Source organism: Emys orbicularis, chromosome 7 (genome assembly GCF_028017835.1).
Source record: "Emys orbicularis isolate rEmyOrb1 chromosome 7, rEmyOrb1.hap1, whole genome shotgun sequence".
NCBI classification, from domain to species: domain Eukaryota; kingdom Metazoa; phylum Chordata; order Testudines; family Emydidae; genus Emys; species Emys orbicularis.
The window spans coordinates 130,364,356-130,379,170 of record NC_088689.1 but is presented as its reverse complement, the minus strand read 5'-3'; the positions used below and the strand labels follow the sequence as shown (position 1 = coordinate 130,379,170).

General features: G+C 43.7%; 1 protein-coding gene across 1 annotated transcript in view; it reads right to left on the bottom strand.

Moving 5' to 3' along the window:
- The window catches only part of ARIH2 (ariadne RBR E3 ubiquitin protein ligase 2), a 42,465-nt gene that overhangs the window by 24,197 nt on the left and 3,453 nt on the right, over positions 1–14,815 (bottom strand). The window contains exon 3 of the mRNA XM_065407314.1: positions 1,852–1,919. Coding sequence (XP_065263386.1) covers positions 1,852–1,919 — 68 coding nt within the window. The remainder of the gene's footprint in view (positions 1–1,851; positions 1,920–14,815) is intronic.

The window sequence follows — 14,815 nt, the reverse complement described above, 5'->3', positions numbered from 1 at the left end:
CTAAGAAAGAAGCTGTATAATTGCTTAAATAAATCTCCGACACAGAGATTCAAAGACCAAAAGGGACCACTGTGGTTAGCTAACGTGACCTCCTGTATAGCACAGGTCAGAGAACTTCCCAAAAATAATTCCTAGAGCAGAGCTTTTAGAAAAACCTCCAATCTTGATTTAAAAATTGCCAGTGTATCCTCCTGGTTAGCAAAAAGAAGCACAAACTAGTGTAAAGTTGTATTTAGTGGCAAATCATCATGTTTTAATGGTTACCAACTAGTGAGAATCAACTTTTTAGGAAAATAAAAGTACTCATGCAAAATGAGATTAAAATCAGTTATCTAAATGACCGTTTCCTGCTTTCTGATTTAAATCACTGACTTAAATCAGTCCAGCCTGATGTTTAATCCAAATGTGAACTAGATTTCCCTTATATTCTTAGACAGGATAGACCAACAGGATTTTCCTAATCTAAATCCCCTTTCAACAAAGGCTGTTGACATTTCACACTTCAGTTTGGACTCACTTTGATTCCAATACATTATCTAGCTAAATATTTATGCAATTGTATCAGAGCCCCCACGCCCTCCAAGAACACCAAATAAGAAATAAGCAGCATTAGAAGTAGCCACATGTTGCTGTTTGGGGTTTCCAACACTGCAGAGGAAGGTTTTCACAATGGATGTAAACATCACTGAATTAAATCAAAGTCATTTCTATTCACATTGGGATAGGTAAACCTCCTTCTTCTCACTCCATAACTTTTAGGGATTGAAATTAGGGGCCTCCACTGAATTTATATCAAGTGCAGCTAAGGAAGGAAAATGGAAGTTTGACATTAGCTTGAGGACCAGATGCACTAAGAAACAATCTGTAATGTTGCAATTTTAAAAATAAAGCCCCTCCCCAATGTACTCCTGTTCCAGATCTGACCGCTTACATTGCAGAAGAGCAGTGGCTCCCATGCAGAAATCCCACCTTCTGGAGCTAGTTCTAGACTCCCTGGGGACCAGCTACATACCGTGGGAAGCTTGCTTGCTCCCTCAGTGTGCACCACGGCCATTCAGGAAACTGCGTTTCTCCCACCCTCTCTGGAAGGGGTTGATTGCTACCAGGGCCTCGTGGGGCAGATTCACTCTTACTATTCCTGGACCAGCCAGAAGGAGATGCAAAGAGGCACTGGCCGCTGGCATGTGCTTCTCAGATGGGTTTGGACACCATTTACAGTCTGCCTTTGCAGCTTGTTGATCTGCGGTAAGAATTGTTCAGTTCTACTCGAGTCGCTACTGAGACAGTATCCCAAGTCCCAATATCCTGACTCAACATCCTTTCAGTGCTCGCCACAAAAATCACCAACTGGATCCAGAAGGAGCAAAAAGCTTTAATCTGAAAGCATGACTGTCTTGTAAGCCGGCACTAGTTCAGTACCTGTTTATGGCCAGGGATCAGATTCTTCTCTCAGTGGAAAAACTTACTAGAAACAGAGGAGATTCTAAAGGAAATTTTCCCTTTGTTATAATCAACTACTGCTGAAGCTTTCTCAATATACAGGTTCCAATTTAAAGCAAAATGCATTTGCATTGCTTAACAATCCCTTAAAGAGATGGTAGCCTTCCAGGACAAACAAACACCATCTCCCTCCCTTTGTTCTACCTACATTAGCTGGTCAGCTAGGGGAATTCACTTGATCAAAATGCAGCCTTCCTCTTCACCCCCCGGGGTACAGTATGCAGCCTCCCTGCTGCCCCAACCGTTCTCTTGTGTAGACATCAGTGGGAAACAGCCTGGTACATTCATATTTGCAAAATAGTGAGAGTGAAAAGCGACTAGCATGGGATACATACAGTTAGTCACACTTACCTTTCCAAAATCTCTGAGACTTGCCAGTGGAAACTAACTAATACAAGCTTAGCAACTGCATGAGACACCTGAGAAAAGAGGAAAAAAAGAATCAAGAGGCATATTTCCAGAGCCCCACCTTGTACACCTAGGGGTTTGCATACACACACCCCCATTGCCCCATAATGCAGGTCATTGTTCAGACTTTTCCGTACTAGTGGTCTGGGCTGGAAATTATTCCTATGAAATTTGTTTCTCGAACCATTACGCACAGTTCATGTTTTCGCTCACTGTCAGGTGCTGGGGCCAAAAGAAATCTACAGTAAAACATGCCAGTGCCTGCCAGTATTTTCACCCAGAACCTGCAGGCCATTAATTTTCCAGCTCAAGCTTTAAAGAAGGGTCCCAGTTTAAACAGATCCCCTCAATAAAAGGATAAACAATGCCAAGGGAATGGAGCTACACATACAGCTGTATCTAAAGTAACCGCTGTTCCAACTGATGCAGCCAAGTGTGAGAAACTCAAAACCAGACTCTTGCTTCCCCTGGCTAAGCCTAAAAAGGGTGGGACTCAAGAGAGAGGAGGCAGGGACCAGGTCATAATTAAGGTTAAGATTTTGTCACGGTTATTTTTAGTAGAAGTCACGGACAGGTTGTGGGCAACAAACAAAAATTCACGGGAGCCCATGACCCGTCTGTGACTTTTACTAAAAATAAGTGTGGGGGGGGAGGAATGACAGCTGGAGCCCCATGGGGCAGGGACTGACAGACCGAGTCCTGCCACAGGGGGCAAGAGAACTGCCAGCCTGAGGCCCACCACCACGGCGGGGGCAGGGATGCAAAACCGCAGGCCAGGCTCCGGCCGTGGGCACTGACAACTGAAACCGAAGTCACAGAGGTCCGGTAAAGTCATGGAACCAGTCACCTCCATGACTAAAGCGTATCGTTAGTCACTATGCCATGTGAGTTGTGCATGAGCAGACAGACACCCCTTAACGAGCAGGGCGGAGAAGAGGTGACCAGCTGCACACGGGGCCACAGATTATGGTAAGAAAGAAAAGGAAACATTTAGCTTTCCTGCCACAGGACTAGAGACGGTACAACTTCCAGTGATGGGCTGATGCACTGCAACAGGTCTGGGGCAGAGGCTAGAATTAAATAATTTCTACTGGCCTGAGCAGGGTAACCCTGTGTAATTTTAGAGAAGGGCTAAATTAAAAATATTTCCAGGTAGCCCCAGAAGAGGAAGCAAATTAAAAGTTTCAAATCTTACATTGTTATCTTGGTGCAGTATTAATAGGAGCATACAAGTGTGATGGGGCTGTAGGGTAAAGCTGGGGTCTGAACCACATGACAATACAGGTACTGAACACTTGTTTTTAAAATGCGAGGCTGTAAATTAGAGTCACAGATGGAGATTCAGATATATTAAGGGCTGACACCTTGGAGGCAGCTCAGGAGAATGGGCACGGTTAGAGGGATCAGCCGTTAGGACAAGCACTGTACACTGCCTGCTTCGTTTTGACTGAGAAGGATGTTAAAGAGCTGTGTGCTAACTAGAAGAGTAAGTGATTGTCCTAGGTCTTGGCCAAAGCTTCTCCACAAAACCACCCCAGATAAAATGCATCAGTTTCAATGATCTATAACTAAGGTTAAGATTTTGTCACAGTTATTTTTAGTAAAAGTCACGGACAGGTCGCGGGCAATAAACAAAAATTCACTGGAGCCTGTGACCTGTCTGTGACTTTTACTAAAAATAACCGGGGGGGGGGGGGGAAGGGAGGGGGAGAACGACAGCCCAAGCCCCACCGCAGGGGGTGGGGGCACTGACAGCCCAAGCCCCACAGCAATGGGACGGAGGGCACAGCCCCAACCAAGCCACAGGGCCCTGGTCTCACCACAGGGGCGAGGTAGCCCCAGCTCCAGCCATGGGGGGGGGGGGGGGGGGGTACAGCCCTGGCTGCAGCTGCTGACAGCCGAAGCAGTGCCAGACTGACAGCCCCTAGACACTGAAGTGCTATGCTTATCCTCAAAACACATTGCAGCACGGGTAGCTGAAGTGCAAACTCCACACACTGAAGGAGTGGGGGCACAGCACCTCAGCCCCAACGGGCAGGAAGCTACTCTAGATGAGCAGGAGTCCCCATGGCAGACTTACAGAACAATTAGCAAGACACTATAAATTGCTAGGCAAAGTTAAGTTTCTCAGGTACTGAATAGAGGTAATGCAATAAACATGATCAATTTCTGCCTACAGGAATTGAGACGTTTGTTTCACCCCCCTGGAGTAGCATATGATACAGAGTTCTGCAGATGTTGTGATTTGTTGATCTCCAATATATAAAGCCCAATTAGAAAAATCTTCACCTATTCTGATGCCCAGATTAATCAAGTTGGGTGGTATGTTTTACAGTCCTCAGGTTCTTGTCTTTTTTCAGGGTAAGAAAAACTCCTCATATTGATGTGTCCTGGAAAGTTTATCTTGCCCAAGAGAATGCTGAAACATCTGAAGGATTGGATAAAGGAATTCTCTGGGTGCTCTATTCCTTTTTGAAGGCTGAAGAGCGTAGAGTTAATTGGCTGCGTCCCCAGCTCATTTTCCTAGACAGGCCACCTTATTTTCCAGCAATTGCAGACTGGCCCCCACATATGTGGTCTTGTTCAATATCTTCATCAATGATTTAGATAATGGCATAGAGAGTACATTTATAAAGTTTGTGGACAATACCACACTGGGAGGGCTTGCAAGTGCTTTGGAGGAGGATGGGATTAAAATGCAAAATGATCTGGACAAACTGGAGAAATGGTCTGAAGTAAATAGGATGAAATTCAATAAGGACAAATGCAAAGTACTCCACTTAGGAAGGAACAATCAGTTGCACACATCCAAAATGGGAAATGACTGCCTAGGAAGGAGTACTGAGGAAAAGGATCGGAGGGTCATAGTGGATCACAAGCTAAATATGAGTCAACAGTGTAACACTGTTGCAAAAAAAATTGAACATCATTCTGGGATGTATTAGCAGGAATATTGTAAGCAGGAAATGAGAAGCAATTCTTCCACTCTACTGCACGCTGATTAGGCCTCAACTGGAGTATTGTGTCCAGTTCTAGGCCCCACATTTCAGGAAAGATGTGAACAAATTGGAGAAAGTCCAGAAAAGAGCAACAAAAATGATTAAAGGTCTAGAAAACATGACTTATGAGGGAAGATTGAAAAAATTGGGTTTGTTTAGTCTGGAGAAGAGAAGACAGAGGGGACACGATAACATAAAAGGTTGTTTCAAGGAGCAGGGAGAAAAATTGTTCTCTTTAACCTCTGAGGATCGGACAAGAAGCAATGGGCTTAAATTGTAGCAAGGGCAGTTTAAGTTGCACATTAGGAAAAACTTCCTACCTGTCAGGGTGGTTAAGCACTGGAATAAATTGCCCAGGGAGGTTGTGGAATCTCCATCATTGGAGGTTTTTAAGAGCAGGTTGGAGAAATGCCTGTCAGGGATGATCTAGATAATACTTAGCCCAGCCCTGAGTGCCGGGGACTGGACTAGACGACCTCTCGAGGTCCATTCCAGTCCTACGGTTCTATCTGAGAGACATCTGTGGCTATAATTTTTCAACCATTGCCACCTGGCCTTGAGAGTGGTCCACCCAGGTAGGAATTTGATCCTAAAGCTTAAAGCGTGTTTCATGTTTGAGAACTTAGAATCCTTAATGGTGATTAGTTTGGTGGTGTAGCTGTGCAGCTCCCTCATCCTGAATGTCTTCCAGGTCTGACTTGCCTTTCTGGAGCTGTCTTCATTGTGGATTTTGCAGAGACCTCCTGATGGAGTTTTAAAGAGAATTCCTAGGGACATTCTTAGACTAAGCTCTAACTGGTCCACAGAAAAATCCATTTTTTCCAACACATAGATTTTGAGACGTGCTGGCTGGAAGCCCACAAGGGTGCAGCTTGACCCCGTGCTCATTACATGACCACTTAAGGAGAGAGTACATTAGGGATGAGTCGGAGTCAACACATCCTGTGACTTTAAGTCAGGCTGACAACGTCCTGCAAAATCAGGGTTGTGTTTGGAAGTGCCTGGCCAGAGAAGAGAACAAACCTAGTAGGAAGGAGAAAGGAGAAAAAGAAACTGTTTGGGCTCACTACTGCTGGGGCTGGGAATCTCTCCAGGGAGAAACCAGGAAGAAAGTCCTCTTTCCCCCAGTAGAGCCAACACTGGGTTTTAACTACCGTAATAAAAGTTTTTTTCTAAGCCACAAAGGTAAGAAAATATTTCTGAGAAGTTTTCCTTTAAATCCTAGAACATAACTTTCCAGTGGTTGCAACTTTGGATTGTCTCATCAAGAGAAGGTAATTGGTGATCAAGATAAATTACTGCTAGATCAAACCCTTACAGACTTACACCAATACCCTGGCATGGTCAAAGCAACCCACAAAGAGCAAGAGCCTCTGCAACCACCATGGCTGATGAACAATGAAGGTAGAGTAGATGAGGTCAATTTAGACAACTCCAGCCTTCCGAACCGTACCACCACAGGGAACTACGGCAACTCCCAAGATTAGATCCCAGTTAGGAAACACTATATTTTGCTGAAAACTTCTAAAGATGCTTGACCTTCATATACTGTACTAACTAGAATGAAACATATCTAAGTAAAAGTTTAACCTGAAAAGGAAAAAATAAGTCTTTTGTGCTTCTTTATCATTCATAAAGAAGACCGGAGATATTTTTCATTAGAGACAGATATCAACTTCTGTGATTTTGCAGGAGAATTCCTTGGAGAACTGTAGAAACAGTGGGACTGAGACACTACAAGAAACTGAAACCTGGGCAAATGAAAGGCATTTTTCATCATACTGTTTAAAACTTTTAATTAACACCTACTTAACTCAGACTTCTGACATACTGGGTAGAAAATTTTGAAAGTTCTGAGCATTCAGAGTATTGCTTAGAATTAGACTGACATTTCAGCCTCTCCCTCAGCTACAGATTGTGAGCTATAGAAGAAGTAGGAGAAATGCAGTTCAGACTCATGAGCTGTAGCCTTGATATCATGGAACAGTCTTGACAGCCAGCATGGCACAACTATTTCTAAATCAGGGGGGTTTAATCTCCCCCGTCACCTGGCCACAGACGTGCAGACACCCAATGTCAGCCCACAAGATTAGAAACATTTACAAGTCAGAGTGCAGTGAAGGACTGATAAATACTACAAGTGCTGCTAAGCAGGACTTGCAAGTGCTTTCAGTCCACAACATAGTTTGCTGCGCACTGAATAAAGAGGATCTCACGTTAAGCCTCAACTCCTTGTTCTCTGCACTTAATCATTTTACATTAGCCTTAATCTACCTGCTCTCGCGCGCGCACAGCAGAGATTTCAGCTGCCAAGTGGGATCAGTAGAGCTTTAGTTAGGGAAAACACAAAGTGCAGCATTTCTCAGCCTGCAAGTTATTTTTCCAGGGAAGTCAATGCAAGCTCAATGAAAATAAGTTCTAAGCAAGACATTATACAGAGGGGTTGTGTTAGCTGCTGCTGAGTTGTGCTCACTCAAGCCATACCCTGTGCCCCTGCAGGCCAGCCAACTCCAGTTAAAAGCACAATCACACTCGAGTTAAGGGTGTGCGTGGTCACGACTTGAGTTCTCTGCAGTAAAGACAAACCCATCTTCTGCCCCATTTCACCACTTCTCTCTGCTAGAGGATCCCAGGTGTGTTTTTAAGAAACACAACTGAAGGAAAGAGAAGAAATTGCTCATATGAAGGCCATCACTTCAGGGTACACAGAATAGCAATATCAGCTGAATTACTGAATTTGACAGCCATAACATGTGAATTTGGCAATGTATTTTAACTGCCTCGCACAGCTTCTGTGCTCATCTGGTCCAGCTATAAGATGGCAATGTGAAACTCAGATTATTTCCATAGTGCTCTCTCTTCCCTCCACCTCCCACCAAGATCAGACTCATCAACAGCTGTGAGCTGCCACGTTCGCTCAGTGAAGATCCAGACAGGCTGCAAGTTTTAGGTGATGCATGACTCAGAGAAAAGAAAAGAAAAGGAGTGGGATTTAATCAACCCACACATCTGTAGTTAGTTTTTCCATCAAGCTGGAAATAGCAACAAGCTGAAGGCTTGGGCAGTGAGGAATAAAACTGATTTTCCTCAAATAATCCTGTGAAACTGCTAACTTTGCAAGTCCTGGGCTTTCCTGCCGGCTCTATGACCTTTCCAGCCAAAGGTCCACTCCAGACATGCTGGTACATTGGATTTTGAGGTAATTGTTTAAGGCGTATTGTTTTATTTTGGCTCAAAATATTTTTTGAGCAGATACTGCACACTGAAGACCACAAACTTACAAGCCTTATATGAAAGGAATAATCCTTGTCCCACTGAAATTGAGTATATTATTGGTACGACCCAGATTTTACACATTTGCTAGATAATAGTACAGTTTCAGTGTAACATACAGAACTCCCCTCTGTTGCGTGGAAGCAGTAACAGCAACAGCTAAGGGAACAAAGTTTCAGAAGATATTATTTGTACTACAGTAGAACTTAAAGACCCCAATCAGGGACTGGTGTCCCCTTGTGCTAGGTACTAAAGATTAAACAACAAGCTCTTGGTGGCAGGGTCTATCTAGGTTAATGTAGCATACATGCTTATCATCATATGATGAGTGCATTCATATACTTGGTCAGACGTGTACCATGTGATAAGGAGTCTCTTCAGTTGGGTAGCTAACTTCAATAAGAGTTAGGCCAAGCCAAACTTCACATAGAAAGTGCCATGTGACTTATAAGGGATGGAGGGCTGTAGGTGGGAGGAGACAGCCCAGGAGGTTTCTAGGATGGGTCCACTATACCTTACACTGCAAAGAGAAAACAGACATTCAAGACTGGAAGCTAACCTGGACAAGCAAGAATGCTGTCAAAAGAAATAGGTGACCAGAGCAGGCAATTCACATCTGAATCAAATTCCCATGAAGAAATATCAGTATCTGTTGTAAGTGTGAGGACAAGGGTAGAATACTTGCTTTAGTGGCCATGGTCACAGTACAGCCCAGTCACCATCCTGTAGAAAAAAATTGTTCTAGAAGCCGTCAGAGAGGGAATCCCAAAGAATAAGACAAATGGAAGTGCAAGGCTCCCTGCACTACTGGGCCCTCATGCAATGCTATCCTGGGAAATGAGTCTAGTTCTCTGAAGCAAAGAACAGCAATGGATGGGAGCCAGGTCAATAGCACAAACAGCAGGTCAGGTCAAAAGGCAGCTTTGCTATTGCTTCCCCAGGCTAACGAAGAACAGAGGTGGCACAGAAAACAGTCTCCCAGGAGTGGGAGCCAGGTCGCAGCTTCTGCACCTTGGATTATCTCCAACACTGTATTTCCTCCAATGGTCTTTAATTTACCCTTCAAACTTTCCTCTGAAGGGGCAAACACTGCCTAAGTACTAACCCGCCTTAGTCCTTGAAGAGAAAGGTGGCACTGACTCTAGGAAGGGTTCCTGATCCACAGCACAGATCTTACAACAACTGCTCTATAAGCAGTCTTGGAATAAACGAGCTGGGGAATCACTAGTCTCCCTAAGGAAAAAGAGGGATCATCATAATATACCTAGAGTGATGGCAAGAAGTGTGAAAAACCCTCATGCAAAGGAATGGGCTGTTACCCATAAGTACAATACAACTTATGAAGAAATCCACCTTAAAGGGAAACTGCTATAGATTTGTTAAGACCTTAGAGATCAAGGACATTACTACATAAGGAGTCTAAGAGAATTTCTAACAGTTCTCAGAAACATCAGCTACTGTTTCAGTATCTCAGGACCATGAATAGTAGTGGATCTCTCAATGGGGGCAGGGGAAGATCAACATTTAATGATACTATATTGTTTTCTTAACAGCAGCTATCCAACGTCCCCCATCTCCATGCTTGCTAATGGGAGTTGAATTTTCTTCATCCTAATATGCCTCATAAAGATGACAAAGTGGCAGCATCTCAATTTTTTAAAGTTGTTTTTATTGAAACAAAAAATAAGGGGACAGGAGAGTCTGCATGTTAGATACACATGAAAGATGAGAATCCTAAGAAATGGACAACTCTTGTTCTACAGGGTACCAGTGACAAAAACATGAAGGCAGCAGAGTTAAAGTTAAAAATTTCACATGGCGTGGGCATTAGAGAACAGCAAGGAAAGAGCAGCTTCCCACTTGATAGTTGTTATATTTCTGACACTCAGCTAAACATTTTTAGTGACTTTTGTGACTAGATGAAGCTGTTAGAAATCTTAAACATTACAATGGTATCCTTTAAATACTCTCTGCAATAAGCTATACCAAGCCAATTAATGCCAAGAACTGTACTGAGAGGTACCCAAATACAAATCAGATACAGCCTCTAGAGCAGTATAGTCAATATCTCATACAACACAATATAGGTACAGATTTCTTAAGGCATAACACAAAACCCCATATATTCTCAGCTTGCCAAAAACAGTGAAATCTTAAGTGATGCTAGCAACTAATTAACATCAGATGCGTCAGCCCATTCAGATTTAGAAGGGTGCTAGACTAGACATGCTAAGCAAAGCTAGTATTCTGTTACCACTCAGATTGTTGTTCATATCCGGCATGTCCAGAAGAACGGAAGTCACATCCTGAATACGAACAGGTACAGCAACTCAAATGCTGAAGGGAAAACTGATTCTAATTGACTAAAGCAAGAATGACCCTTTGTTTCATGAGCAACAAATTCCCAAGTCTTTGGGATGCATCCCACAAGGCTGCTCTTAACGCACAAGCAGAGGAAGAGAATAGGAACTATTGAATTGTCTCAGATCTGTGAAATGTCTCCCACTAGACACATCACAAATGAGTTAGTATGTATGGTGGACCAAGTTGGGAAGAGGTAGCTAGGCTGTTCATTCAGGGAAAGAAGGTTAAATTAATGTCTTGCTACAGCTGCATCAGAAAACCAACCTATTTGGTTAAGAGCATAAGACCCAAGGGTCAAAATGAATGCTCTTTACTGCCCCCACCCCAATACCATTCCCACTTGGTGGGCAACAGGTAACTAAAAGCTTTACTAGATTAAAACAAATGTATCATGTGAGCTCACTCAGCTTTAATATGGGAGATATAGCCTGCGCATGGGGTTGACTACTCCATTCCAGCCCAAGCAGAGGTTGTTCAAAGCACAAGGAAGTATTGTCCACTGGGACCTGTAGCCTTCATGAGCCACACCACTTTATTAAATGGGCACAAGTTAATTAAAATCAATCCTTCGCAGTTACAAGATTATGAAAACAATTCTTAAAATAATATTTGCCCTTCAAGTGATTTGTTTCCTCTTTGCAGTTCAATCAGCTTGGAAGAGACAGACTATTTAGCTTCGCTTTGTCTACACTGAGTTTCTACAATTTTATTTTCAGGCAGTAGCCAAAAGCTGCAATGTTTGGTCTTTGGGCCTATAGCCCATCAAGAATATATACACTTGTCCTGAGGTCCAGGAGGAGGTGAGGGCAGACCAGCTGAAAGTCTCTGGGTGAAGACAAAAGGGGGAAAAACCTGGAGTGACATTATGGTAGGAGCCTACTATAGAGCACCAAATCAGGAGGAGGAGGAGCATTTCTAGCACAGTAGAAATACCCAAAACACAAGATCTATTGGTAATGGGGGCTGTGGTGGGGCAACTGCCCCACACAGGTAGATGGAGGGTTAAAGCAGCCCTCAGGGAGGCCGCACAAAACCCAACCAATGGGAAGAGGGCTTGTAGAGAGCCAATCAGGAGAAGGTTGGTTGGAGCAGCCAATCAGGGCCAGGGGGAGCCATATAAGAAGGGCTGCTCAACAGCACAGAGTCAGTCTCTCCCTGGAGTGCAAGGGAGAAGGACTGGCTGCCCTCGATAGAGCAGTACTGGGTGGAGGAGCAATAGGGAGCTCCAGACACAAAAGGCTGGGAAGGTGCTAGGGCTACAGGGAAGTGGCCCAGGGAAATAGGCAGCAGGAGTTGGAGGAGCGGCAGCATGTGGCTGCTGGCTATAGGGTCCCTGGGTTGTGGCCTGGAATAGCATGTGGGTCTGCCCCCCCCCCCTTCTCCCCCACTTGCCACAGAGGGGGTGGCCAATATTTGGACTGCAGTTTACCCCTTGAGGCGAGGGGCTAGACCGAGGGCTGCAGGAAGCCACAGTGGCAAGTGGAGGACTAGACACAGCTAGTTCCCCCAGAAGGGGGGAGAAAGTGCCCAGAAGAGGATGCCGTGGTCCAGGGAGTGACGTGGGTCTTAGCGGTGGAACAGAAGTGATGGTGGCGAGACACCACTAGAGGAAGGTGCACCAGCAACCAAGAGCTAATTCCCCGCACGGCCAGCAGGAGGTGGTGAGTCACACCCCATCACATGGACTTTAGCTACCCAGATATCTCTTGGAAAAGTAATACAGCAAAATATAAAATGTCCAGTAACAATTTGTTTCAGAAAGTGGAGGATGTAACCAAGGGGATGGCAATTTTAGACTTGATTCTAACTAATAGGAAGGAATTGGTTGCAAATCTGAAGGCAACTTGGGTGAAAGTGATCAGGAAACTATAGAGGTAACAGAATAAAGATAATGGATTTAAAAAAAGACAACTCAGAACTGATATGTAAGGGCCCATGGGAAGAAAATCTAAGGGAAAAAGGAGTTTGGGGGAGCTGTGAGCTTCTCAAAAAGATAATATTAAGGGCACAAGAGCAAACTATTCTGAGGCGAAGGAAAGACAGGAAGAATAGTAAGAGGTCGATATACCTCCATCAGCTCTGTATTTACCTGAAAAAAAAGAGGACAAATAAATTGCAAAGCAAAAGTACAAAATAGCACAAACATGCAGGGACAAAATCAAAGTTACATCTCACAAGGGACATAAAAGGAAATAACAAGAGGTTCTTTAAATACATTAGGAGCAAGTGAAAAATTAAAAGAAGTGAAGGGGCACTACTTAGAGGGGAAGGAGAGCTAATAACGGATTACATCAAGAAGGCTGAGATGTTTAATGCCTATTTTGGCATCAGTCTTCTATTTTGTATCAGTCTTCACTAAAAAGGTTAATAGTAACCAGATACTTAAAACAATAAATATTAACAAGGGGGAAGGTATGCAAGCCAAAATAGGAGAAGAGCCAGTTAAAGAATATCTAGATAAGTAGATGTCATCAAGTCAGTAGTGCCTGATGAAATTCATCCGTGGCCTTGTCAACTTAAGTGGTAGTGTAGACGTAAGTTATGTCACTCAGGGGTGCAAAAAACTCACCCCCGAGTGAAGTCACTTACATCAACTTACTGCAGCGTCTACACCACGCTATGTCGGCAGGAGACACACTCCCATCAACAGCTTCCGCCTCTCATTGCGGTGGAATAATTACATCAACGTCCGAGCGCTCTCCCATTGACTTATTGAGTCTTCGCCAGATCCGCTAAATTGACACCACTGCATCAATTGCAGCAGTGCTGATTTTGCCCCGTAGCAAAGACAAGCCCTTAGGGTACTTCGGGAACTAGCTGAAGCAACGCTGGAACCATTCGTGTACATCTTTGAGAATTCATGGAAGAGAGGTGAGGACCCAGAGGACTGGAGAAGGCAAACATAGTAGCTATCTCCAAAAAGGGAAACAAACAAAGAGGACCTAGTCAGCTTAACTTCAATACCTGGAAAGATACCAGAACCAATTATTAAACAATCAATTTGTAAGCTCCTAGAGGACAGTAGGGTTATAAGGAATAGCCAGCATGGATTTGTCAGGCGCAAATAAAGCCAAACCAAGGTAATTTCCTTCTTAGACAAGGTTACTGGCCTAAGAGATAGGAGACTAGCTGCACATGTGAGACATCTTGATTTTAGTAAGGCTTTTGATATAGCTCATAAGAATGTCACATGGGACAAACTATGGAAATGTGGTCTAGATGAAGTTAGTAAAACGTGAGAGCACAACTGGTTGAAAGATTGTACTCAGAGTAGTTACCAATGGTTTGCTGTCAGACTGGAAGGACGGATCTATTGAGGCCCGGAAAGGGTCTGTCCTGGATCCAGTAATATTAAATATTTTCATTAATGACTTGGATAATAGAGTGGAGAATATGCTTATAAAATCTGCGGATGACACCAAGCTGGGAGGGGCTGTTAGGTCTTTGGAGGGCAGGATTAGAATTCAAATGACCTTGACAAATTGAAGAGAATTGGTCTGAGACCCTGGGTTTTTTGCCTTCCTCTGCAGTGTGTGGCATTGATCACTTGATGGTTTGAACTAGAGTAAATGATGGATTATCTGTAATTTAAAAGTCTTTAGATCAAGATTTGAGGACTTCAGTAACTCAGATTATAGCATATACAGGAGGGAGTGGGTGAGGTTCTGTGCCCTGTGATGTGCAGGAGTTAAGACTAGATGATCATGATAATCCCTTCTGGCCTTAAAGTCTATGATTTTAAAGATGAGGGCAACTGTAGTCTTCACTGTTTTAATACAACTTCGATGCTGTCCGCAGGTCTTTGTAAACACAACCCTCGGTGCATTGTGGCAAAGAAAGGATACCCTCCGATTTTAAACCTGAAAGTCTAGTGTTTTCATTCATTTGATTAATGGACAAGTCACTTACCCCTTTAAGGGGGTACATTATGAGTCACCCAGGCACGAAGCAAAACAGCCTTTTCTAAATATTTACTGAATCACTTAAAAATGACAGTGACTGGAAGCCAGATCCAAGTGCAGGTCAAATCCTCCCATTTGCCCCCTCCTTTTGTCCACTTTATCTAGAATCTGTAAGGGATGGGGAAACTGAGCTAGAATGTAAATGTTCTAGAAAGAATAATGTGACCAAGAGCCAGTTAGCTATGGTAGGGGAGGATTGTTGAAGTGGGCATCAAGGACAGCAGGATCAGATAAAGGTATGGGTGGCATGTTATCCTGTACTGCTATCACAACATTAGACCACTTCTGTGAAGTTTCTCTCCAGCTTCC